We start from the raw sequence: 23,940 nt of genomic DNA on the forward strand, positions 1-23,940 counted from the left end.
AACACAAAATACAGCCCAGGTGGTCTGGGGAACTCCATCCAGCTCCTAAAGGCCTCCTACTTAGTGTTGTCCTCAGAAGCAAAATACAAACAGCTGCATGGCAAGCCAGCAGCAGCTCACAGACATGTGCCACTGAGCCACAATGACCAGCCTGAGAGGTTTACATTGCAATTAAGGCTGCACGATGCAGATGGCCTCCCAAATTAGTCTCTTGGTAGACATTTCACAAAATTGAAATGCTGTTTCCTACTAGATGTGGAAACTTGCGAGGTAAGAACTACTAAAGCTGCTTAGAAGGAGAGGAGAGCAGGGTCTATGATGGGTCTGACCCACTGACACAGTGTTAAGGGGTCAGAACAGGAGGCTTTGGTGCCACCAGGGCAGTGCTGAGTCAGGGCTTGTAGCTCTTTGTCATCCCTGCTGTCCCTTAAGTCTGTGCTTTTGTGTCTGGTCCCCCTTCCCCTGATAGGGGAACTGAGCTTTGGCACTTTGGTGCCTGGTGGGAGGCAGGACAGCTTCATACACACCCAACTCTAACCCCAGCATTGAGGGAAAGGCAAGAAATGTTTCCAAAAGTGTATGTGGGGATTTTTCCCCCCGTTCCATCCATTCTTAACTTCTGTGCTTCTGCAGCCAGGCCACACCCCCCAATATATCAGACAAAAATAAAAACTAGACAGTCAGTTGTCTGGAGATGCCACATGTTTATTAATCCATTTAAAAAAAAAGGATTACAGCATTTTTATCTTGCTGTAGTACAGAATAAATAAAGCCATAAAAATAAAAACATGTGGTTAGATATTTTTGTACTAGTTCTACAAAGAGTTATATCTGCAAATAGAAAAATATAAGAACCCTTGTTAATTCATGGCTCAGTGGTTATCAGAGAAGGATGAACCTGGAAAAAGACTGGGAAAACTCTTGAGTTTGACTACTTATCCAATGCTACTGGCAACCTAGGAAGACACAGCTTTGGGAGGAGGAAAGACAACACAAGGTCAGCAAACAGGTGACCTTGGCACAAAAGGGCTGGGGTTTAGCTTGCTCTGTGGCTTATGTTTTGTTAAAAAAACCAATTAAATTAATTTCTGTACTACTACTCCCAGCTTTCCAGAGATGTCCAGTCTGCTTTAAAGTCCTGCTGCAGAGCCAAACCCTCCTGCATTGGCCTTGTCAGCCAATGACTGACCTGAAGGTCAGCTGTAGAGATGGAATTCAAGGCCACCTTTCACTGCAGGACACCTTTCACTGCCACCCTGGACTGGACAGGGGTCATGGGGCAACAGGAATGGGAAAACATCTCATTAGACACTGGGCAGCCAGAGGTGAAACACCTCTGTGCCTAGGGAACTGATGCCAGAGTGGTAAGAAAAGTTCCTAATTGCACTCACACAGTGGTACCTCACCTGAACCACGCTGCCTCCCCTGCTGACCCCAGAGCTGCTCAGCTGAATCATCACAGCCACAGGATCTGACCTGAGTCCATCTGGCAGTCACAGAGAATCCTGGCTCCTCACACAGAGGTTCAGCCGAAGCCACTTCCCATCTCTTTCCAAGTTCTGGTTTACATGGACACAGTGGTGCAGAAAATAAAAGGTTCAGCTTTGGTCTCTGACATAAAGCCTGCTCTGGACAGTCACATCAGTTCAACAGCCTCGTGTTCCCCATTCTCCTGCTGTATCATACAGCCAACTTTATTGTTGAAGAGACGAGCCAGACTCCCCTTCTGGGAGCTCCTGCCCTGCACAGACCTCTCCTTCTTCCAGCGCCGCTTGTTCCTCTTGCATATGCCCCGGATGTCCCAGACCCGCAGAGTGCCGTCGTGGGAAGCTGTGTACAGCAGCTCGTTGTGGATCTGGAACAACAGGGTCACAGCACAATCAAACTGTCAAAAATCAGAGCAAACACAGCTTGATCCCAACACTTAAGGCTTGAGCTCCTTGCAAGAGCCAGTATAAATTATCACAAAAGCTGCTGAAGTGGGATGAGACATTACCAAGTCAGGACTCATTTCTCAGCCACTTCACAGAGCCATAAACAGCAAGAGTTATTAATAACCCAGACCCTCTAGAAAAGCAATGGAGAACTAAACCCCATGTCAGAGCAGGCTGTAGCTGGGAATTTCTGCACTGTTTTCAGACTGCTGGTTTTGATGTGGAACTTAAGGAGGCACCAAAATCATCATCAGTGGGCAGCAGGGGTTCAGGAATGCTTCCTGTCTCGCTTCCCTTCTTTCTTTGCACTAAATTATAGGTACAATTCCTCCTTCAAACTCCACTGTTCTTCAAAACCTGCAGTAATTTAACCTGGATTCGCTGCTGTGGTTTCATTTCCTTTATGGACCATTTGCTGCTATTGATAACGTTTCAAATTGCCCTTGTCCTGGCCTGGAAGCCAGACATCAGTCTCGGTGATCTTCCTGTTCCTGTATCAGTCTGTCCACCCCATGGGTGCCCTGTGGTTGCCTGTGACAGTGAACATCTCCCTGGCTTACATGAAGTACCACACAAGCACCACACCTCTCATCCAGCCCTCATTTTTATACCTAAGATCATCTTAAGGTTGCCACTTCTCAGTCTTCTCTCTTCCCGGGTTTTTTTTTTGCCCCTGTACAGTTGGAAATTCAGTTACAAAGAAGGACATAAAGCCAAGCTTCGGTCTTATCAACACTTGGGGCTGCCCAGGGTGGTTCTATCAGGTACTCCCCAAACTCATTCAGATGCCCACTTGCTGCACAACAACTGCCCAGCACCAGGAGGTTGCAGTTTAAGATCATCCAGCCACTTGCTAATTCAGAAGAATATACAAGAGAAAATGTATTTACAACTTTGTGTGCTTGGGATCAACTCCAAAAGGAATTTTATCTCCTCTCTTTTTTCCTTGGACTGTCAGCCTGCCAGAATTACCAACAATGTCTCCCATTATTAATGAAAATCTTCATCCTGCAGACAGCTTACACTGAGATCCCAGTGCAGGGAGATGCAGATTCTTAGAGTGGGCTGCCCCATCCATGGGAGTGTTCAAGGCCAGGTTGGAAGGGGCCTTGAGCAACCTGGTCTAGTGAAAATGTCCCTGCCCATGGCAGTGGGGGTTGGAATGAGGTCCTTTCCAATGCAAACCCCTCTATGATTCCATGGTCTTTGCATGGCCACCAGGGATTACTAATTCCTCCTGCTGTAACTATTAAATGCCATTCTCACTTGAGCCTAGACATTCTGCAAACAACATTAACTTTCAGTTTTAAGCCAGTGGCAGAAAACTCCTCCATTTTCCTGGCAGGATGTGGGTCAGATATCACTACTGAGCTGTTTGGGGATGCCATGCCCCCGGGTGGTTTGGGGGACAATGCTATGATTATTCTGCCTGCATAAGGCAGGAACTTCTTTTCCCCTTAAAGCACTGCAAACACTTATCATTAGTGTCTTGTAATGGCAAGGGTCTCATGAGGCTGGAGTCCATTCTGTGCCCCACACAGCATCAGTTCATCTGTCTCAGTTCTCATGGCTGCTTATCCAACCTGACCTGAAAAAACCCCAATCCCAGACATGGGGCTGTCCCTGGGGACTCGTTCCGTGGTTTCACTTATCCTTATGATTATTTACAAGCTTTTCTAAAATTACATACAGATTATTCAAGTATTATGCTAGAACAACATCCAATCCAATACACACAGAACAGTCAGCCACACCAGTTCCCACAAAACAAATGAGGGAGCAATCAAAAGGAAGAAACCCCACCAAGAAACCCCTTCCTGACCTGGATACAGTTGATGATGAACTTGTGTCCTCGGAAAATCTTCTCCAGTACTCCACTCCTGGAATTGAAAGCTCTTGCACAGGCATCACCACTTCCTGTGAACACTGACACACAACCACACAGCACAGCCAGATGTGAGCAGCCACATGAGGACAGTTCATACAAGTTCAAAAATGTACCTAAAACCAGCTCCCAGGGGGGTATGACATATCATTTGGATTCTCTCCTCAGACAAACCAGATCATTTTGCTGACCCCAGCATGCTGGAGTTGTATTTCTTGAAAGACTGAACTGATTTAAACCTGAAGTTCCTACACACACCAGCATTTCACTCTGCACATGTTTCAAGTATCTATTTCTGCTCTTCTCTTCCACAGCTATTTCCCTGCCTATAATAATTCTAAGCAGGCAATTTATCTCAAGTCTGGTTTTAAGGATTTCCACTCAACCTTTCATTTGTTTTACCAGACTTATTTACAGCTTTCCATTCAGTACTCCACTGTTTCCATTACTTCTGCTGCTGCAAGAGGGGCAGGGCTGGGGTAACTAAATTAAGCATGACCAGGAATTTTGGCTATTCATCAGGTTTCCTTAGAGCACCTTACATGTTCAAAGAACAATTTCTCAACACTTCAGGTTCTTCACATCAGATTCCCAGACTGCTGCATCCAGGAACTGTAAGGCAGTGTTAATATTTAGATTTTGTACTTAGCAATATGCCCAAAAATGAGCCCATTCATGTGCTTTAAAGGCTACAAACTCTCTTGATAAACACTTCCCTTCAGTTAACCCAAACTCCTCAAGTTCTTCTAGACATAAATATTTCAGAGCTGCAAAAAGCAATATATTCCCTGCTCCCTGCATTTCATGTCTTTGTAAAAGCCACTAGCATGGGAAGATTTTTACAAAACTGGTGTGCCTGAAGCCAACAGATTCCTTATCTTTTAGAAGAAGTGAGGAACTGAATCTCTAAAGAGGGGTGAAAAAATTATCATGGTTGTAAATTCAGGACTATAATAACAGATGAGAGAACTGACTATGTACTGCCACGAGCTTTTTAAATTCAAATGAAACAGCAGGGAGCTGGGCACCTCCTGGGTGCACCTCCAAGAAACATCTGGATGTGGAAAATCAATGTCACTTTATATGGGCCACTATAATTCAATTTCCAGCAGAGTCCTGAAAAAGCAGCATGTCCCACTCTGTAAATGAGCAGCAACAAAGTAAAGCAGGGAACAGGTACTGATTTTTAACCAGTGAATGGAAATCACTTAATTCTGTTACAGACATGCAGAGAGCAGGAACCAATTAAGAACTGTTTTCACTATGCAGCTGCCAGTTTACTTCAGCTGTTGCCATCAGAATTTCCCTTTTGACAGACATCCTTTATGTCCTTTGAACTGTCACTCTGGATGTAGAAGTCTCTCTCCACCTCTGAATTTCAAAGAAGAGCTGCTGATCTAACCCAGATTTAGCATTTAAATACTTACTTATATATACCACCTCCGAAATAAACAACAACAAAATAAAATTAATTTTCATTCTTTACTTAATTTTCATAGACCCTTGGGAGAACAGTTTTGAAAGGTTCCTCTGGAGCTTTTGTAACATGAAAAAAATATAAACCACATTAAATTTTAAACGGCTGTGCACATACTTTAAGAGAAAAATAATCAACATATCATTAAATAAATTAGATTGAGAACCAACTGTAATATTCCCTATGCTACTAATTACACAAGCAGACTGAGAAAAGCCACTGGAAACACATTCTGATGATTTAATGGTTAGTTTTCACATATTTTTGGACTCCCTGTATACTATAAAGTGATTTTGGAAACAGACATGTATTTTTCCTCTCTTTCTTCTACTCTGTTTTCTTACTTAGACCACAAACCCTTTGGGGCAATGAGCCTTTGGGCTCTGATCAGAGAGAAGGCAGCAGAATTAAGATCTTCTAACAGAAAATTACCACTTCATGGCTGAGATGTTCTTTCATATTCCTGTACTGGTGCAAATGTGACATAAACCATAACAAACATAATTTAAATAATTTTTCCACATTTTTTAGAGGCAGTTCTGATCTGTCCCAGGTGAACAGATTGTATTTTAAGCTACACTAGTTCCAACACTGGTATCCAGTTAACATATCTTTATAATTCTAATTCTAACAAAATTATTAGATACTGTGGAAATAAGTGATGAATGCACAACAATAACGCAAGCAATCATAGTATATAAATTAATCCTTAGGGAGAAATTTCCTCTTTCATTAATTAAAGTGCATATAATGCATTCAAACAAGTTCCTAATATTTTTCCAGAGCTTTTTTTCTACCCTTGAAGTGGAACAATTTGATACTCCCTGCTTGACACTTTTAATATTTTTGCATTTGATTTAAAACAGGATCTTAAATAACTCTGTAAACTCTTCTATCACACTATCAGGGTGTTCTTTGCAGGTCTGACTAAATGCAGCAATATTATCTGCATTTTAATTAAAAAGAGTGTTGTGGAAAAATAGTGTACGTGTATGGCAGGGACAAGGTGGTAGAATGAAGGGGAAGAGAGAGAAAGCTGCAGAGCTGATGGAGGTGGCAGCAAATAATAAAACTTTTGTTTGAGCTAAAATTTCCTTTTCTTTACAGTTTGGTCAAGTCTCTGCAGGTTGCATGAAGAGTAGGATCAACAGTGAACTGTGGCAACCCAGGGCACTGGGAATATTTCCCTGTCTGCTCTGGGGTGCCCTGACCCCCAGGGGAGCACTGACTCTGACCCTCATTTATGGAGAAAGTTCCCTAAACTCCAGAATAGACCAGAATCCACTAAGGTGTGAAGTAGATTGTACAGAGTAGTGTAGGTGTATCACTTAGGAGGGAAATTCAGGTTTTGGGATTTTTAGTATGTTGTGGATGGAACAAGATGGAGGGCACAGGGAGTCATCCTGGGTTTCTTCTTCATGCTTCTTCTTCCTCCTTCTTCATGGGTTTGGGTGGCATTTTGTAATTGGGCAGAAAAGTCCACATTGTGGGCTCTTTGGGATCAGTTATTGGGTTAAAAGGGAAATAATCTGGTTTTCAGTTCTTAATTGGATAGTTTAGTCTGAAAAGACCTTGTACCAAGAGGCTGTTGGCCATTTTTGTGGTGCTTTTCCAGTGCCCTGAGCCTTGTGTGGACAGCGTGCAAAACTCTCAGTAAGATCACAATAAACAAGAACCTGGAGACTGAAAAGATCCAATGTGTCTCTCTTTCCTGACACAAGACCACTCCAGGAGGGTCTCCCCTCACAGAGGAGCCCCCCTGGGAGGGCCCAGCCAGTGTCCCAGAAGTCAGGGAATCAGCAACAGGTACCCAACACTGAACAGTGTAGCTCTGGAGGTGTCATTAATGAAGGAGACAATCCCTGTCTCCCACCCAGACATTCATGTTCAGCACAGGATCAGGCAAACATCAGCTTAGCACAGATCACTGGCCTTTGGCTAATCTTGACAAAATCAATGCTTTGGTTTGTTTCTTTATAATTAAAGGGGGAAAACACACACACAAAATCATCAGTACTTTGTCTACCAGTGATCATCCCACATTACAATTTCTGGTTCATTTCTCTTGCTCTACCTGCCTGCATATTGGAGCAGTAATAACTGGAAGGTGTAGTGTAGGTTCAGACCCTTTCCCCTTCCATTTCAGCCTTCTAGCCAACAGTGGAAGCTGAAACCAGCATAAATTACAACCTGCAGGTAGGGGAGAATGGGCTAATTCTGCCATGGAGGTGAGGAGAGCTGAAATACATTATAAATAAATATTTTACTGCAGAAAAGCAGCGATGTAGGACTCATGCTGAAAGGAAGACTAAAACAAGGTTTCCTGACTAAAATTCTACCTCTGGGCCTGGTTACATGCTATGTTTCCAAACAAAATTAAGAAATCAGTTCAGTTACTGGGTTATAAATGTAGTCAAGCAATCATGGTGCCAGACAACTGCTACTAAACTGTGCAGGTACAACTCTGCTAACGTGCACCATCTTGCATCTGTCAGCTATTTATCACCATCACACTGAGGAGCTGCCAAAAGAGAGATCAAGGCCCAGATAGCAACCACTCATTTAGTGTGATGTGTTCACTTCAAAGGCGAAGTGAAGAACTCAAAATCAGGAAAGCGCTGTGAATGTCTAGGTTAGCTTAAGACAGCTCTCCTTCTCTTATCTCCTTCAGGGTAGGAGAGGAGAGAAGGAGAGAAGTTCTTTTTTGGGAAGCAAGTGAAGATACATCAAGTCAAATATCAGAAGCAGAATAAGACCAGGATGACAGAGAGAGGTTCACTGATCAAAACAGAGGTGCTGGCAACCCAATGTCTGGCAATCCCAGCCCAGACATGCAGAAGGAAAGCCAGCACAGAGAGGGATTTAAAGAGGGAGGTTTGATGGTCAGCATATACTGCTATGTCAGCAATAGACACTGATGGACAGAAACCACTGTAAACAGGAGGACTGAAGGCAGGAGAGCTGAGTCCTGAGCATTAGTAAGGCTTGGCTACTAGAGGAATGTGATTTGGGGAACAAATCCATGAATGATAACAGATAACAGGTAAAGAACTTGGGGAAAATGAGTCTGAGATGGTCAGAGTCTCAACAGGAAGCCTAACAGTTAGAAAGGAGCAGTGAGCATCTGAGGTGTGATTCTGGTTCAGGACAGGGTGCTACACAGAGCCTACAAGGCAGCAGAGAGAGGCACAGGGCTGTGTGTCCAGCAGCAGCACTTGCTGTCCCCAGCACCCAGCAGAAGCAGGTGACAGACACCAGACTAGTTGAGGTTAAATCACAGTGACACAACCAACCAGACAGCTCAGGATTTAAGCCACATCCCTTGGTAACAGAAACAAAAACTGCCTCTTCATTTGTGAGAAGAGGGAGGTGGAAAATGGAGGGAAGACCTAAGCTTCCCACATGGAGTGGTGCAGAAGTTTGGTACTGAACAGAAACATGCTGGAGTCGAAAAAAACTGAAAACTTTACAAGTGTTCAAAATTTTTCTCCATTAAAAACCTTCAATCAAACACAAACATTGAAAAGGAGACTGGAGAGGGCTGGAGAACAGAGGAAAGGCAACTTACAGATGCCAGCATGGTATTTCAAAGTGCTAACGCTGTGCTTGTGAGCCTTGTAGGTCTGGATCCGCTCCCCAGTGTCCACAAACCAGCACTTCACCGTCCTGTCCGCACTCCCCGAGTACAGGTGACGATTCACCAGCTGAGGGGAGAGAAAAACACATCAGCAAAGGCCTCCCAGGCACCTCTGTGAGAGAGCTGCACTGAAGGGACCCATCCCAAGTCACATTTTCCAACTCAGAGAGGAACAAGCTGCACCTTGAAACAGAGGAGTGGTGAGTAAACCAGCCTTGAGTTCTTCATAGTCGCATCTCTCATTGACTTCTGGGTCTTAAAAACAGCCCCCAGCTTTCAGAACACAAAAGCTTAGCCCATCTGCTTGTGCCAGCAGGCAGGATTCCAGGGAGCTTAACAATGCTAACCCTACATCCATAATCAGTTATATTACTAAAGCCTCAAAAACACCCCAGTAGTGTTGTTTCTGCAAAGCATATTTGACAAGAACTCTTACCCAATTGTTACTTTTTAATTACAAAAAAAAAATTCAGAACAATTCTGAGTAACAAAAATTTTTTTAAAGGTAAATTAAATAAAAATCCTACACATCATAAACCAGGGTTTATGTTTAGTATGATCACTCTGCACAAGGTCAGTATTCAGAAACACTAACTCTTCCTTGAAACTGCTCTGTATCTGCATTTCCACTATCCTTTTTAGACTGTTATTGAATGATTAAATAAGTAACTATCCTGACACAGATTTTTAAACATCTTCAAGCAGATTGTCTTCTGCTGTGTGCTACCCCTCATTGCACCAGGCATCCTGCACATTGTGAGGACTCACTGGTAGGGAGGATGGGGTTTGTTCCACATAGACAGGACAGAGAATGACGAAAGGAAGGACTGCAGCTGGGGAACAGAAACAGAGAGAAAATAACTGACCTGTGCAAGACTAAAAACCAACCAGTTCACAGTAAACAAGCTACACAAAGCTTGGAAGCTCAGCAAGAAAAAAATCCATAGTGCATAGAAAAATCTGGCATTCTCTGTGTAAAGACATCAAACTGAAGGTTTCCACAGCCATTGTTATGTAGAGCCCAACTCCTGCTGAAAGCAGCCAGTCACTCCAACACCCAGCTGTGGCTCAAGGGAAGTTTTATGGACTTGCAGCAGCCTCTGTATCAGAGGGATGGAGAGACAGGAGGGAGAACCCTGACCCCCCACCAAGAAGTGGAATTTCTCCAAGGAGTAATGAATGGTACCTTGTATTTGTCCTCCAGATACACATATCAGATGGTTTGAATGACCAGCAGTGCACAAACCCCTGATGCTTCTCCAGTATCTCCAGGAAACCAGCAAATGACAAATCAACTTGTGGTCTTGCTTCTAGAGCACTTTTAAGGGTTGGTTTTCCTGCCACCTTAGATTTGGTCCCAACTCTTTGCACACTATCTGTAAGGTTGGAATGTTCATGCTCTTCCATCTCCACTCCCAATCCAAAAAGGGATGACCCCATTCCCAAAAGGCAACAGAAGTGAGCTTTGTACAAAACAGCACTCAGCTGTGTTACAACGTGAAGCAAAAGGTATTTTAAGATATGAAGCACTACAGTGATGGGACTATGATAACCCACACAAGAAATGGGAGCAGGCAGACCAAGAGGCTCCCTTGCCACAGCTGCCACCAGCTCAGCCAGAGCAGGACATGCCACACTTCCTCCCAGCAGAACCTGGCCCATGGGAGAGATTTCACAGCTGAATGCCAGGAGCTTGTAAAGCACAAACCACTGTAAAAAGCCAGCAGTACTTTGAAATGTCACTTCCTATTACTTTTAAGCTGTTTTAGTAACAGCATTAATGCTGCATCTCCATAAGGAGAGTGAACAAATGGCCAGCAGCACTAACAAAACCATGAACCACAAGTTAGCCTGAAGAAGGACTTTTAAATTTCAGTCTCTCCCTGAACAGGCAGGAAGAGAATTGTCATGTGCACCTGCTAAATGGAAGAGGATGCTTCGAGTTGGGATCCTGCTGCGTGGTTTGTGGCCAAGTTGTTGCAATTCTTTTTTAGACATCTTGCTAGCAGCATCAACCCACCCACTGAGCAAGGAAAAACACTAAATTATATCCTCCCACAGGTAAATGCCATTCTGCATTAATGGTACATTAGGTTATACCAGTTCATTTCTACATTTAAGTGGGAGTATCAATGAACAGGAGAGCTGCAGCTTACCTAGTTTTGCTAACTTGTTAGGTACAAAAATGTTTGAAGTTATGTAGGTTTACTCAGGTAATTTATAGCATCAGGATTTTAAGAGCCTTAGAATCATAGAATGGTTCAGGTTGGAAGGGACCTTAAAGATCATTTTGTTCAAAACCCCTGCCATGGGCAGGGACACCTTCCAGTATCCTAGGTTGCTCCAAACCCCTTCCAACCTGGCCTTGAACACTTCCAGGGATGGGACAGTCAAAGGTTCTCTGGGCAACCTGTGACAGGGCCTCAGCACCCCCACAGGAAAGAATTTCTTCCTGATTTAAATCTACCCTCCTTTAGTTTAAAGCCATTTCCCCTTGTCCCATCACTCCACAGCCTTGTCCAAAGTCCCTCCCAGCTCTCTTGTACCCTTTTAGGCACTAGAAAGGGGTATAAGGTCTCCCTGGATCCTTCTTTTCTCCAGTCTGAATAACCCCAACTCTCTGCGCTTGTCTCCATAGCAGAGGTGCTCCATCCCTCTTCATCATCTTCACAGCCTCCTCTGGACATGCTCCAACAAATCCATGTCTTTCCTGTACTGAAGACTCTAGAGCTGGATGCAGCACTGCAGGTGGAGTCTCAAGAGAAGAACAGAGAAGAATCACCTCCCTTGACATGCTGCCTGTACTGGTTTGGGTGCAGCCCTGGATAGGGTTGGCTTTCTCATATCTGAGATCTGGTGAGGTGGTCAGCACATGAACCATCTCAATTAAATTCAAAGCCTCTGCGCTGCCCCATGAAACACTTCCATGCACCCACCCACCTACCTACCTTCCTTCCTTCCTTCCACCAATTTAAGCAGGTAGTACAGTAGCACAGGATTTTCAGTCTTGCATGGGAAAGGAAGCCTCAACAGGTTAAACAATCCATCAGATGCCACAGACTGAGCCTGCAGCAGAGCCAACAGCAAAACCCAGGGCAGGGTCACACAGGCCCCTCATTGCCATGGCATTTTTATAAAACAGCATGAAATGGCTGTTAGTGAAGAAAGCCTTCAAGAGCTCTCAGCTCAGGCTGAAGTTGCAAATCAGATCTGTCTTTAGTGATGTGACAGGCATAATCTCATCTAAATTGGTTCACAGCTCCACAGCTAAGGATAGCCCCCTTACAGTCACTGTGATCTAGGGCACAATTCCTCTCATCCTGAGGCACATCTGAAACAGATCATGCGTTAAAACTTGTTATTTCTCTTTCCCAACAAATACAACCTTCTCAGCTGTGGCCAGAATAATTCAGGTGAGATCATTCCTTCACTTGACTAAAGATAGGTCTAGCTTACAACTCCAGCCCAAGCTGCAACACTTCAGATATCTGCATTTACTCTGTATTGAAAATAATAATTATCATCACTTACTGTTCCCCTAGCAAAAGCACCTCACAAGCTGGCCCCACACTCTGTGGTTTCAAATGTTTAGCAGACACAGTTACGTATTCCAGTCTGTGTCTGCCCAGAGAAGAGGTGACATTTCTAAAGCTGTATTTTCCTTGGCTGGCTTTTGAGCACTTGGTTCACTTTGGCCAACTGCCCAACAAAGCTCCTGACCACAGAACACCAGGGCCAGGCAAGGACACCTGCAGGAGAGTGGACAGCATAGAACAGATTTGCAGCTCAGATACCAATGGGCTGAGTGGACATTTCAAACCCATGTAGCTTCAAAAACATTAAAAACGTGACAACAGTTTGATGCCCAGTTCTAAAGCCTCAGCCAGACAGCAGAAAAAAACCCATTGCATTCATATTTGCAATTCTGGATTGTTACTTTTTCTCATGAGAAATTTTGCTTTGAACCAGACGGAACACTGACATGTGAATGGAGAAAATTTGTCTTAATCCTCGACCCAAAGTACTGGAGATGTAACTATTCTTTGAAGAAGTTCAGTCAGACTGCTTGTGAGTTGCAGAGTAATAGCAGTAGCAGAAGACTAGTTGTAAACACTTTAGTAGTTACAGGTTTCATTAATAAGAAAAAACCTTGGTTGTAGCCCACAAACACACCAGAATTTTAATAAAGAACAAATTACCACGTCCAGGGTTGGTCTTTCAAGACAATCACAACCCTATTGCTTCACAAGCTTGGCTGAACTGCATAAATGCAGCAGCTTAAGCCAACTTTTACCTGTAAAAATGCCAAAAATATCTGTAAAAGAGCTGTTTAGCAGATATTTCAACTTTATAGGAATGGACTTTGCCCTCCCAATTAACCTTTGCTATGAGAAACAAGTTTTGGAGAGCCAAGGAGAGGCAATTGATTCTCCAAAGAGATTTGGACACATCCTTTCACTGAGGGTCAGTGCACTCAGACTGGCCCTCATCAACTTCAGGATGAGCTCACATGAGCAGCCACATACTCCATCACCAGCTTATTCTTCTTGTGGGTCAGTGTTCCTACAATCTGGAATTTGGATCTTCTGTTCACAGCCACTTCTAAGTCAAGAATCACCAAGCTGGACCAATGTCAAGATACAACTATGTAAGCCTTGGGCTGAGTTAAGACTTTCAGGATCCCATTCAAACCACATCCATTTAAACGAGCTAACAAACTCCCTAAGGGCAAGAAATTGTTGGGGTTTTTTTTCCTAAGAATCCATCTAGAATGAGCTCTCTGGGCTGGCTAAGAGAATGTTTTTCAACTTTTTTACTGCAGTGCAAAGTGATGGCTCTGTGTTTTGTTCTTACAGGTGTTGTACACTTTCACATTCCACTCATTCACCTCTTCATCCCCTGATGCAACAAATACAAACACAAACTGCAAAAAATATGTTAATTTAACTGGTGAGGCAAGAAAACATTTCTGTCCCTGTGATCACAACAGTTCAGCATATAAACAGAGTTCAGGCCGTGGCTTTGTTCAAAGCATTCTTTTCTTCTAGTCAGCTTTAAAAGGCAACTGAAGAGAATGGTCCAAACAAAGGAACTTTTGCAGGAAAACCAGAAGCAAGTCCTTGCCCACTCATGTTCATGTTCTTCAAAAGGGAGTTTTCTTGCAAGAATGTTTGCAGTAGGATCCAAGCTAAATTCCAAGCTGGGTCATTTCTCTCTGCCAGCTTTTGGCAGCACAATTTTGATAAATACTCAGAGGCAGAACAATCACCAAAGGACAAAGCAATCCTTGTAAACAGTTTGCAAAGCTGCTTAGGAGAGACATTTAGAAAAACACACGCAAGTAAATATTTAAATCAGGGTTATTCAGCCTATTGCAGGCAGACACATTAATGAAAACGCATATTTGATTATTAATTGCAAATACTGGTCTCTAGCCAGGCCTGAAACTTTAAGTGGAAGAATGAGCGTGAGCTATGTGGTTACACTCAGCCCACCCCTGCTTTTTCCCATCACTTCCTATAAAATCTCATTATTGGCTCTTATATGAAGAGGGAGCTCCCAAAACAGCTGCTGTACTTTGTCTGCCAAGCCATCAACACACTGCAGGAGGAGGAGAGTGAAGAGTTCTGGCTGCTCCGCTGTGAGTTACCTTGCCTGACTGGGAAAGTCAAGGAATCAATGCTGCCAAAGCACCTAACACAATTCCCACAGCAGATAGAAAGTTTCCCAGCAAAACCTCTCTCAGCCCAATTTAAATGGTGGAAGGAGGAGAAAAGTGGCATTATGACAAGCTGCAGAACCCCTCTGGCAGCAGAGCACACGAGGGGGGTTCAGCTGGTCACCTTCACCAGCCTGAGCCCCAGACAGCAGGACAAGCCTGGGGAACAGGGCAGCCCAACCTCATCCCTCCTCAGAGCCACCAAGGACAGGGCACAAGGGAAAGCCCAAAATCCACCAACACTTTCTGTTCTGCCTTGCTAGATGAGAGTTGTTTCCAGGCTCCTCTACTTACACTACCTGGAACAACACTTTTAAGGATCTTAGAGCAACATGGAAACGTTCAAAATCTGAATCTGTCTGTGGCATCACCCCTCTGCTTTCCACACACCACCACTGCAGGAAGCAGGGTGGAAAACATGGGTGTGCTTTATGGCTATCTACCCAGAAAACTCCCTCAAGAAGCTCCAGGAATTTCCATTCACTGCTACAGCAACACTATTGGTGTTTACTGTAAAGCAATGGGAGATGACTGGAACAGGCCAGACCTAATTTGCAGCAGTTCAGAACATCCTGGGGCATTCCCATCAATAACAGCTTTTTAAAGTTGGGGAAAATATGGTCTCAATATCCAAATTTTTCCTGATCTGTGTCCAGGATGAGAAATCACACTAAGCATTTCTCAAACTTTTTGAAAGGTCATCCTCCCTTAGGGATCTTTATTTTAATAAATAAAACGAAAAGAAGTCTTTATTTTTCTTTCCCTTTTTTTCTCCCCAGACAAGCATTGTACCACCCAGAGAACAGGTAACTGCCTTCAGTTGCTGGCACCGACTCAGCTCCTCCAGGACAGCAAAGTGAAAATCTGATGTAATTAGCAGCTCACTGCTGCACTGAAGAAAATGAATTACTGTCAACAATTAAAACTTCTGGCTACTGTGGGCAACTCACAACTACCTCCCAGTCCTTCCTGACCCAGGGTTTGAAAATTACCATCCCAGCTCATTGCCACAGATTCCAACACTGTCACTAGGAAGCCTGAGGCAAGAACAGCCCCAAAAGCTTTCTGAGAACAAAACAAAAATAATAATAAAAAACACACCTCTATTCAGGAAGTTTCCTGTCTGTTGAAACATCTTTGTACAGATTCTGGTGACTGACCCCTTTCTAAAAGAATGAAAATACCATGTGGGCTGTGCTGAGTGACAGCCAAGTGGAACAGAAGGAATAGTGTTGAACCCAGAAAGGCAGAGGGAGGAATTAGGAAAGATGGACAGCCTAAAGCTATTCAGCAGCAGGGACTGCTTAAGCTGGGATAAGTTGGAGAGGCCTGGACACTAAATGCTCTCTGTAGGGGCTGTTTGTACCTCAGCTGGACCCTCCCAGCCCCAAACATTAACTGGTGATGAGAGAAGAGAGGGGCTACCAGTCACTCCAGAAGATTTGGCCAGGACTGCTGCCAACACAGTCTTGGCAGCAGCAGCAGTCTTGTGTACTCTGAATTGTTCAGGTTTTCCAAAAAGATGTATTGGTTTTGCTTTTCTTCTCCCCTACAAGAAGTTATGTTTGTTTAAAGCCATTGCTTAACTCTGTGCTCACAGGCATTGCTCATTCCTGAGCATTCAAAGGGCATAATTGAATTTCCTAGGCTTCTGGGAGAGGGTCAAGCCAGCTTTGTGTAACAATTTTAGCAAGAACCCAATTAAATTAAGGCAAGCTCTGCTGTTGCCAATCTGCGCCTTGGAGAAGGGTTACAATTAAACAAAACATAGCGTGACACTAAGGAAAGCAGCAGATTTACTTCAGCATCCTCAGAGTACATTACCACAATATCAAAAAAGCAAGATTTAACACTGAGAATTTACCCAAGCAAGACAAACATTACTCCAGGGCAATATGATATTGCATGGGGTTTTTTCCTATTATTTTCTAAAAGTGAAGGAAAACAGAATTCCTTCAGTATTCCCAGGTTTTTCATCTTCTAGAATCAGCTGTGACTACCTTATTTAGAAACAAAGGCAACTTTTATTAAACAGCTATCAAAGATACATCCTGTAGCCTGTGTAAGGGAAAAACACTTGTGGACAACAAACACAAACAGGGAGAGCAGGGAGAAAAGCTACTGTCATTAACTTCAGCCAGACACATCCATGTATAAACATTTATGCTGACCTGAAACTGAGTGACAGGCCATCATGTACTCTCTTTAAGTGCACTATTAGCATTTCTGGTGGATAATGAGCTCGTGGATAACTATCATTCCCCTCTTGCTTCATCGGCCTGACCTCCTCCTCTCCCCTGCAATGTTAACAAAGGTGGCAGCATTCAATAGAAAAATACTGCAAATAGAAAAATGGAGTATAGTTTTTCAGATCACATTACATTTTTTCTTTCTCTCCTCCATAATTTCCTGATTTCTCTCCCCCATGCTCTGCTTCTCTTTTCCGTTTTTCTTGCCCATTTTCTTGTCTTGGCCATCTGTTTCTCCCTTTTTCTTCTCACATCTTTGTCTGTGTGGTCTTTAATGTAGGATTTGTTTCAGCTTTATGCTTTCCTATTACCTTTTGCCCACAGCTTTGGGTTGGGTTTTTTGAAGTTACCTAGTTTACTGAGTGTTTTTCCCCTCCCCTTTTTAAATTACCTGACCCTGTGTTACTTGCTCAGGTTATTTTCTTCAAAGTCTTATGAGCCTAAGTACACAATCCCACTCAGATGAACAGTGCTCTCAGCACACCTACCCATGAGTTCCATGACCTGGGGGAATTAAATAGATATTGAGCTAGAACTTAGACCAGGGCAACCAGAATTTAAATAGATATTGAGCTAGAACTTAGACCAGGGCAACCAGAATTTAAATAGATATTGAGCTAGAACTTAGACCAGAAGCTAAGAGAACACTAAGTGTTTTACAGAAAGAGGGTTTGTCTTGTCAGAAAGCACTATTATTTTGTTATTACATAAATATTTAAACTCACCATTTATAACCAGTCTCAGAAGAGCTCCTTTACGAATGAAAAGACAACTGAGACCCACATGAGTTAAGACATAGACACCCAAAGGCCCTCGAGGAAGCCTCTGCCCTTACCTCTAGGCAAATTACTGATCCTTGGTGCTCTTTGAAGACTTTCAGCTGCTCTCCAGTGACAATATTCCAGGTCCTGATGGTGTAATCCGTGCTGCCAGAGAACAGCTCCCTGTTTGGTGCATCAAGTATAAGGCATAAGACGGCCCCAGTGTGTCCCAGCAGGGTCTGGTAGCAGCGCCCGCTGGACACCCACCAGACCTTCACAGTGCAGTCCGTGCTCCCTGTCACCAGCAGGTCCCTGCTCACTTTCTCCTCCTCCTCCTCTTCCTCCTCCTCTTCTTCCAGCACATCCCTGGAGGAATAGTGAGCTAGGGTCAGCACACAGTTCCGGTGGCCCCGGAATTCCTGGATTTGTTTCTCCTTGTCCACGCTCCAGCAGCGGGCTGTCCTGTCATAGGAGCCACTGAAGAGATAGTCTTTAGCAACCAGGATTCTGCAAAAAATAAAGGTTGTGCACGTGAACAGTATTGTTCTTTTTACATAACCATCTTTTGTCACAATTTCAGTGCCAAGTATCCCAAAGTATGAGTTACCTTGCCTGACTGGGAAAGTCAAGAAATCAATGCTGCCAAAGCACCTAACACAATTCCCACAGCAGCATGTACATAACATCTTTGGCATTTTTAAAAATCACACACTTCCCTGTTTCTACTTTTAAAATTGAGATCCCTCATTCAAGCACATCAATGCAGGTATTTTTACAACATAGCATTGTACCTTTGTGCATTTTGTTTTGCTAAAATTCCTTCCAGCAAGGAATATGAACTTTCATAAGTTATATATAATACCTAGAAGTTTGTTTTGTTGTTTGGTTTGTATTTGTTGGATTTTCTTTTAATTAGCCACTTCTTGATAATTATTCATTAATATTTCTTTATTAAAGATTATTTAAAAGCAGACCTGTGACAGTAGCTTGGGATCAAAACAACAACAAAGCAACAAAACAAGATTCCAGGAATCTGAACTGTAACTGACAGTGTGCAAAATCACCATCTTTCCATCATCAAATAAGGAGAGTACAAGAAAAAAAAATACACTTAATTTCACTTAGCTCAGGATGTCAAAAAAGGTAAAGCACGAGCACCCCTTTTATTACATAATTGAAGAGCAAACCAAAGATTACACCTCAGGAATTCGACTTCTTGGGCCTTCAAAATAATGAGTAGTAGCTGCACCAACATACAAAACCAGAAAAAAAATCTACAGTTCATATTTCCAAACCAGAGATAGGAAACATCCATAACCTGCCTTCTTTGTCAGCTGAGCTTGGTCCTCTGGAACCTTTCAAACAGGCAACAAAGTCATATGAATGGGGAACACATTTCCCATTTGCTGATTCAAGCAAAAATCAGGCCTGTGCCAAAACACAGAACCAGCCTTCCTAACTATTTACAGAATCTCACTACACATCATATGTGTTTTGAGTTTAGAAAGGAACTAAAAAGCCCACACGCCCACCAGAAAAGAAATGTTAAAAAAATACCAATCTTTGACTGCTCTATTTGCCATTAATTAAATCCAGTCCAACTATTAATAGGCACTTTAAATGGAAAGGCCAATCAGCCACACACAGTAAGTTTATTATTAAACTTCATTTGACCAAAGAGGAACGATAATTACAGAAAAATCCCTGACTTTATCCCTCTTGCTGACACAAAAGCTCGACAGGATGTTTTTAAACCTATTTATCAGCAGCATCTGTTATCAATTGGATCATTTCTTCTGGAATTTCATTCCTAGCCCTGGATTCCATTCGCCTGCTGTGTGCCTTTCATTTCTCTCCTATCTGTGTCAGCAGTGTTGCTAGAAAAACTAATCATTGCAGCACAGAACACGAGCTCAGAGGTTTACACAGCCCCTTTTATGAGTGCAGCAATGGGGAGCTGCAGGGAAATGATGAAGTGTGTGATGGCAGATGGCAGGGGCACGAGGAGAGAAGCCCACCTGTTGACAATTGAAGTGTGGCCTCGGTAAATGGCCAAGCACTGCCCGGTCACCACGTCCCACTTGCGAATGGTGTGGTCAGCACTGCACGTGAAGGCAGCCTCGTTCTCCAAGTGGCAGAAGGTGATGTAGCTTTCATGTCCTAGGAATAACAAAGGGAATCAGTCACTGTGTGTGCAGAAAGGACACATCAGTCCAGCTCTTCTCTTTAGCCAAAAGAAAAATGCAAACAAATGTAGCAAAACTCCAGTTTTAAATGCACCGCTGTGCTTTTCATGTTTAAAGATTTGTGTAAAACACAACCATTTCAAGTCACAGCAGGAAAATTCAGTGATATCAGGATTAAGTGAAAGAGTAAAACGGTACAGTTCCACCAAGCAGGTAATTCAAACAGTTTTACAAAAATGTAATGAGATAGACTAATATCAATATAATAAAACTCAGACTAATGCAGTTTGAAAGCAGTAAAAAACCAGCTTATTTTTTAATTAAAAAATGCTTTGGCTTCCTTCTTCTGAAAGCAGGGAGAAAAAGGCAGCATTTCAACCCAGCCCATTGATTGTCAGGACAGAGTCATAAATCAAAGCATGAAACTCCAAAAAAATGACCTGAGACTTACCAGCAAGTTTGATTTCATTGTCCAGGCAGAATGAAAAGCAAACAAAAAGACATACCAGGTAAATAGCCAGCCAATACTTTCCCCCACATGACCAAACCCCACAATTTTCTAAATAAAAGTATACTTTTAAGGAAAAGAAAGGGAGGGAAGGAGGAAGGGAGGGAGGATTAGAGCACAATTGTTTACACAATATGTAGAATACATAGAGATTCTACAGTTACAATAAAAACAGACACAACCACTGTTTTAAAAATGTCACACTGACAGGGCAATACCAAAAAAGAGGAATCAATATTACCACCTCAAGTTTTTGCTGCTGCTTAGCAAGATGTGTCATTTTTCTATTGTAATATTAAAGGCACCACATGTAAAAATCAGCTTAGGATACAAGTCCTACCTTCATCCAAGATCTCTTGTGTGAAATTGCTGTCACCTATCTAGTCATTGGACTACTATTACCTTGCTCTCTTCTGCTTTAACTTTTAGACTGTAAGCTTTTAGGAGCAGAACTGTTTCCACTTAAGTCACTATTACAAGAGTGACAGTTATGGCTAAAGTTGGTGGGCCCTACCGTGACTTAAATACTATTCTTTGAGGAAAAAAAGAAAATAAATAAATGAAAGAAGGACAGTTGTGATTAAAGAGAGACAGATGGACAAAGGTATTAGAAAAACAGAATGTTGTAAAATGAAGAGATGGTAAAAAAAGTGAGGGAAAGCAGACTGCCCGGTAAAATACTGTTTCACTGACTGCAAAAAACAGATTTCAGTACAATTCCTGAAGTTTAAAAGCCTTGTTGTAGTTCAAAAGCAAACCAGAATCCATGTTACAAACATATGGCTTGTTTCCTCTAAAACAACTTCATCAGATGCCAAAAATTAAACAGATCACCAAGACTACAAGCAAAACTACACTCATTCTCCCATATTTGTGAAACTTTTTGCAAAGCAGCTTGAATGGATCAGGTTTCAATCACAGGGATTTTTCTCACAGCATCATGTAATCTAGCTCTGAGATCAAAACAGCATCTTGGTTACTGCATCAAAGTCTGCCAGGCAGATTTTAACCATCAGTAATTACTGATCCACACAGAGGGTGCCAAAACCCCATGTGGCAGACAAGGTCTGGTGCTGGTCTGGCCAAAAGCAGCCACCACACAAGTCTGCTAGTTGTGCTGTGGTGGAGCTTGAAACTGCATTAGAGATACAGGTTTATCAGTAATTATAGCTTGTAAAATTAAAATTGACACGACAACTGTGTGCATGCATAATTATAAAATACATACAATTATCTGATTTGATTGGCAGTTCACAAACCACCCAGCCCAACCTTCTTCAGAGTTTACCCCAAACACTGGCAGATTCCATAATAATGGATGCTATCCAATACATTTTTTCTTTCTAGTTTAAATGGATTTCTAAGCCTAAAGCAAATGCAGCAAGTTTTCCAGAAGCTAGAACCATGGCAGGATGTGGGGAAGAAAGACAATACTCCATAGTGAAAAACAAGCAAGCAAGCAAACAAACAACAAGGAAATCACAGTAATGCGATTTCTTCTTTGGAAGAAAAAACATTAGAAATTCCAAATTTAACAGCTTCTTTAACATCAGTGGGAATACAAACATCTTTAGCCCACATCTAGACTTTTGCATGTCCACTGTCTCTAGTTTTTTTTTTCTTTTCAATTACTGACATGCCAATCTAAGGATAATAAATTTTTTTAAATGCAAACTGAATTTAAATTGAAACAGCCCAGCAAGTAACATTTCTATGCATCAGATGAAGAGGGAAAACAGAAGTAACCTATTTAGCAAGGCTCCCTTCCAGACTTCTGGGTCAAGAGGTTCTAAATAAAGACCACCTGGAAATGAGATAGTTAAAAGGACCAAAAAAAAAAAAAAGATCATAACAAAAAGTCAGTATTTTTTTCATAGTGTAAAACAGGCTTGCAGAAAGTGACATAAGTTAAACTTCGCACACCCTGAGATAAAAGGATCCGTGCATTCAGTAGCGCTGGTAACCTCTTCTGGGTTGAAACAGCTCCTGCTTAGCGCTGCTGTAATAAACACCAAAACAAAACCAGCATGATTTTGGCTGTCCGGCAGGGACTGAACGAGACCAGAACACGCTGTGTGGCCTGTGCCATCCTCAGACGCACAGCCCAGGCGAAAAGCTGCTGCCGTACCTTGGAAGTGGCCGTGGCACTGGCTGTCGGCGGTGCTCCAGAGCCGCGCCGTGCCGTCCTCGCTGCCCGTGAGCAGCCGCTGCCCGTCGGGGCTCAGGCTCAGCCAGTTGATGCCGCCTTGGTGATCCGTGCAGACCTTCACGGCCGAGCCGCTGTTCCCCATCGCGGCGCAGATCACGGCAGACCGTGGTGCTCCGGACCTCCGGCCGTGCCCCACAGACCGGCTTCTGCCATTACCTCAACTGCGAAACATCAGCGCGGCAGCTCGGGCTCTGCACAGAGACACAAAGGGGCAACGGGGGAGAGCGCGTTAAATCATTTCATCCCCCTGTGGCTGCATCGCTTCCCCAGCCAGAGTGAGCCGAAGTCACTGAGCGCTCGTTTCCCCTCAGGATCCCAAGCCCCACGGTGGTAGATGGGCGCACACGCTGCCCGCTGTGCCCTCTCCATGGGCATAGGGCACTTCCAGCTCCCTGGGGGACTGAGCCTGGGCGGCGGTACCGCTACCTGGTGCCCTCGCCGAGGCTGCTGCTTTTCAAGCAATCTTAGCGCTGACTTTAGGCACGCCGAGAAAGCGACGCCTCCGAGAGGGGAGCCCGGGCTCAGGCGGCCCCCAAAGCCCCGAGCTGCCGCCATCCCTCCCGCACGGTCCCGCTGCATCTCGGCACTCACCGCCTCGGGCACGGCTCCGGCGAAGCGATCCCGCACTCGCGCTCCGGCCAGGGGGTGCCTCCTCCCGCCGGGGCACCGGAGCCACCGCCGGGCCGAGCACAGTGTCCCCCCAGCCGCCTCCGCCCTGCGGGGAGGCGGGAAGGGCTCCCGCCGTGCCCCCTCAGCCCACCCCGGGGCGGGCCCTCACCCCCCGCCCCAGCCCTGCCTCCATTACCTCCCGCTCCACGTTCGAGCTGCTTCCCCCCGCGGCGGCCGCCTCGCCCCGCCCGTGCAGCTTCCCCGGTGTTGCCGCTCTGCGTCTCGTCCTCCTCTCCTGAGGTGCCGGCAGCGCTGCCCCGCCGGGACGGCCTCTGCCCGCAGCGATCCCCCTTGCCGGGCAGCGGCCTCCCCGGGGCTGCAGCCGCCCGTACCGCGGTTCAGTGTCCCGGCGGGGCGGGATGGTCTCTCCCGGCTGGGGTCTCGTTAAGAACCTCACCGCAGCCGGAGCAGCCTGACAGCACCCCCGAATCGCCCCCGGGCTCGTCCCGGGGGAGGCAGCGCTTCCTGCGGCACCTTCGCCCCTCAGGACGCCCGAGGGCACCGGCGTTTCCCCCCTGGCTTCTCCGGTGCCTCCCGAGGGGACGCAGAGGCTTGTGCTGGGAGCTGGGCTGAGGGAAGCCATCGCCTTTTGTTCCTCTTCTGGCCCCTCTCCCTAGTCGAGTTCCTGCCACGTTTCCCCTCAGGAGCCCCAAACCCGCTGTCTCGCTTTGCCCCGACCCGAAGCTTTTGGGGCTCTTTCTGATTA

General features: G+C 44.4%; 1 protein-coding gene across 3 annotated transcripts; it reads right to left on the minus strand.

Moving 5' to 3' along the window:
- Window positions 1-377: 377 nt before the first annotated feature.
- WDR86 (WD repeat domain 86) lies at window positions 378-23,642 on the minus strand. 3 transcript variants are annotated; one of them, XM_030971924.1, is made up of 8 exons: window positions 23,371-23,642; window positions 22,485-22,756; window positions 22,280-22,355; window positions 19,681-19,812; window positions 17,737-18,169; window positions 8,865-9,000; window positions 3,757-3,860; window positions 378-1,855 (listed from the first exon to the last, which is right to left on the minus strand). In XM_030971924.1, exons 2-8 carry the CDS (start codon window positions 22,645-22,647, stop codon window positions 1,637-1,639), a joined length of 1,263 nt encoding a protein of 420 aa, XP_030827784.1. In that variant the 5' UTR covers window positions 22,648-22,756; window positions 23,371-23,642; the 3' UTR covers window positions 378-1,636. The 3 variants fall into 3 exon arrangements, with proteins under 3 accessions (XP_030827784.1, XP_030827783.1, XP_030827785.1); XM_030971923.1 differs by lacking the exon at window positions 23,371-23,642 and adding an exon at window positions 23,157-23,303; XM_030971925.1 differs by lacking the exons at window positions 22,280-22,355; window positions 23,371-23,642 and adding an exon at window positions 23,157-23,303 and having other exon boundaries at window positions 382-1,855; window positions 19,681-19,822.
- Between the last annotated feature and the right edge of the window lie 298 nt (window positions 23,643-23,940).

This window comes from Camarhynchus parvulus, chromosome 2, assembly GCF_901933205.1.
Source record: "Camarhynchus parvulus chromosome 2, STF_HiC, whole genome shotgun sequence".
Taxonomy (NCBI): Eukaryota; Metazoa; Chordata; class Aves; order Passeriformes; family Thraupidae; genus Camarhynchus; species Camarhynchus parvulus.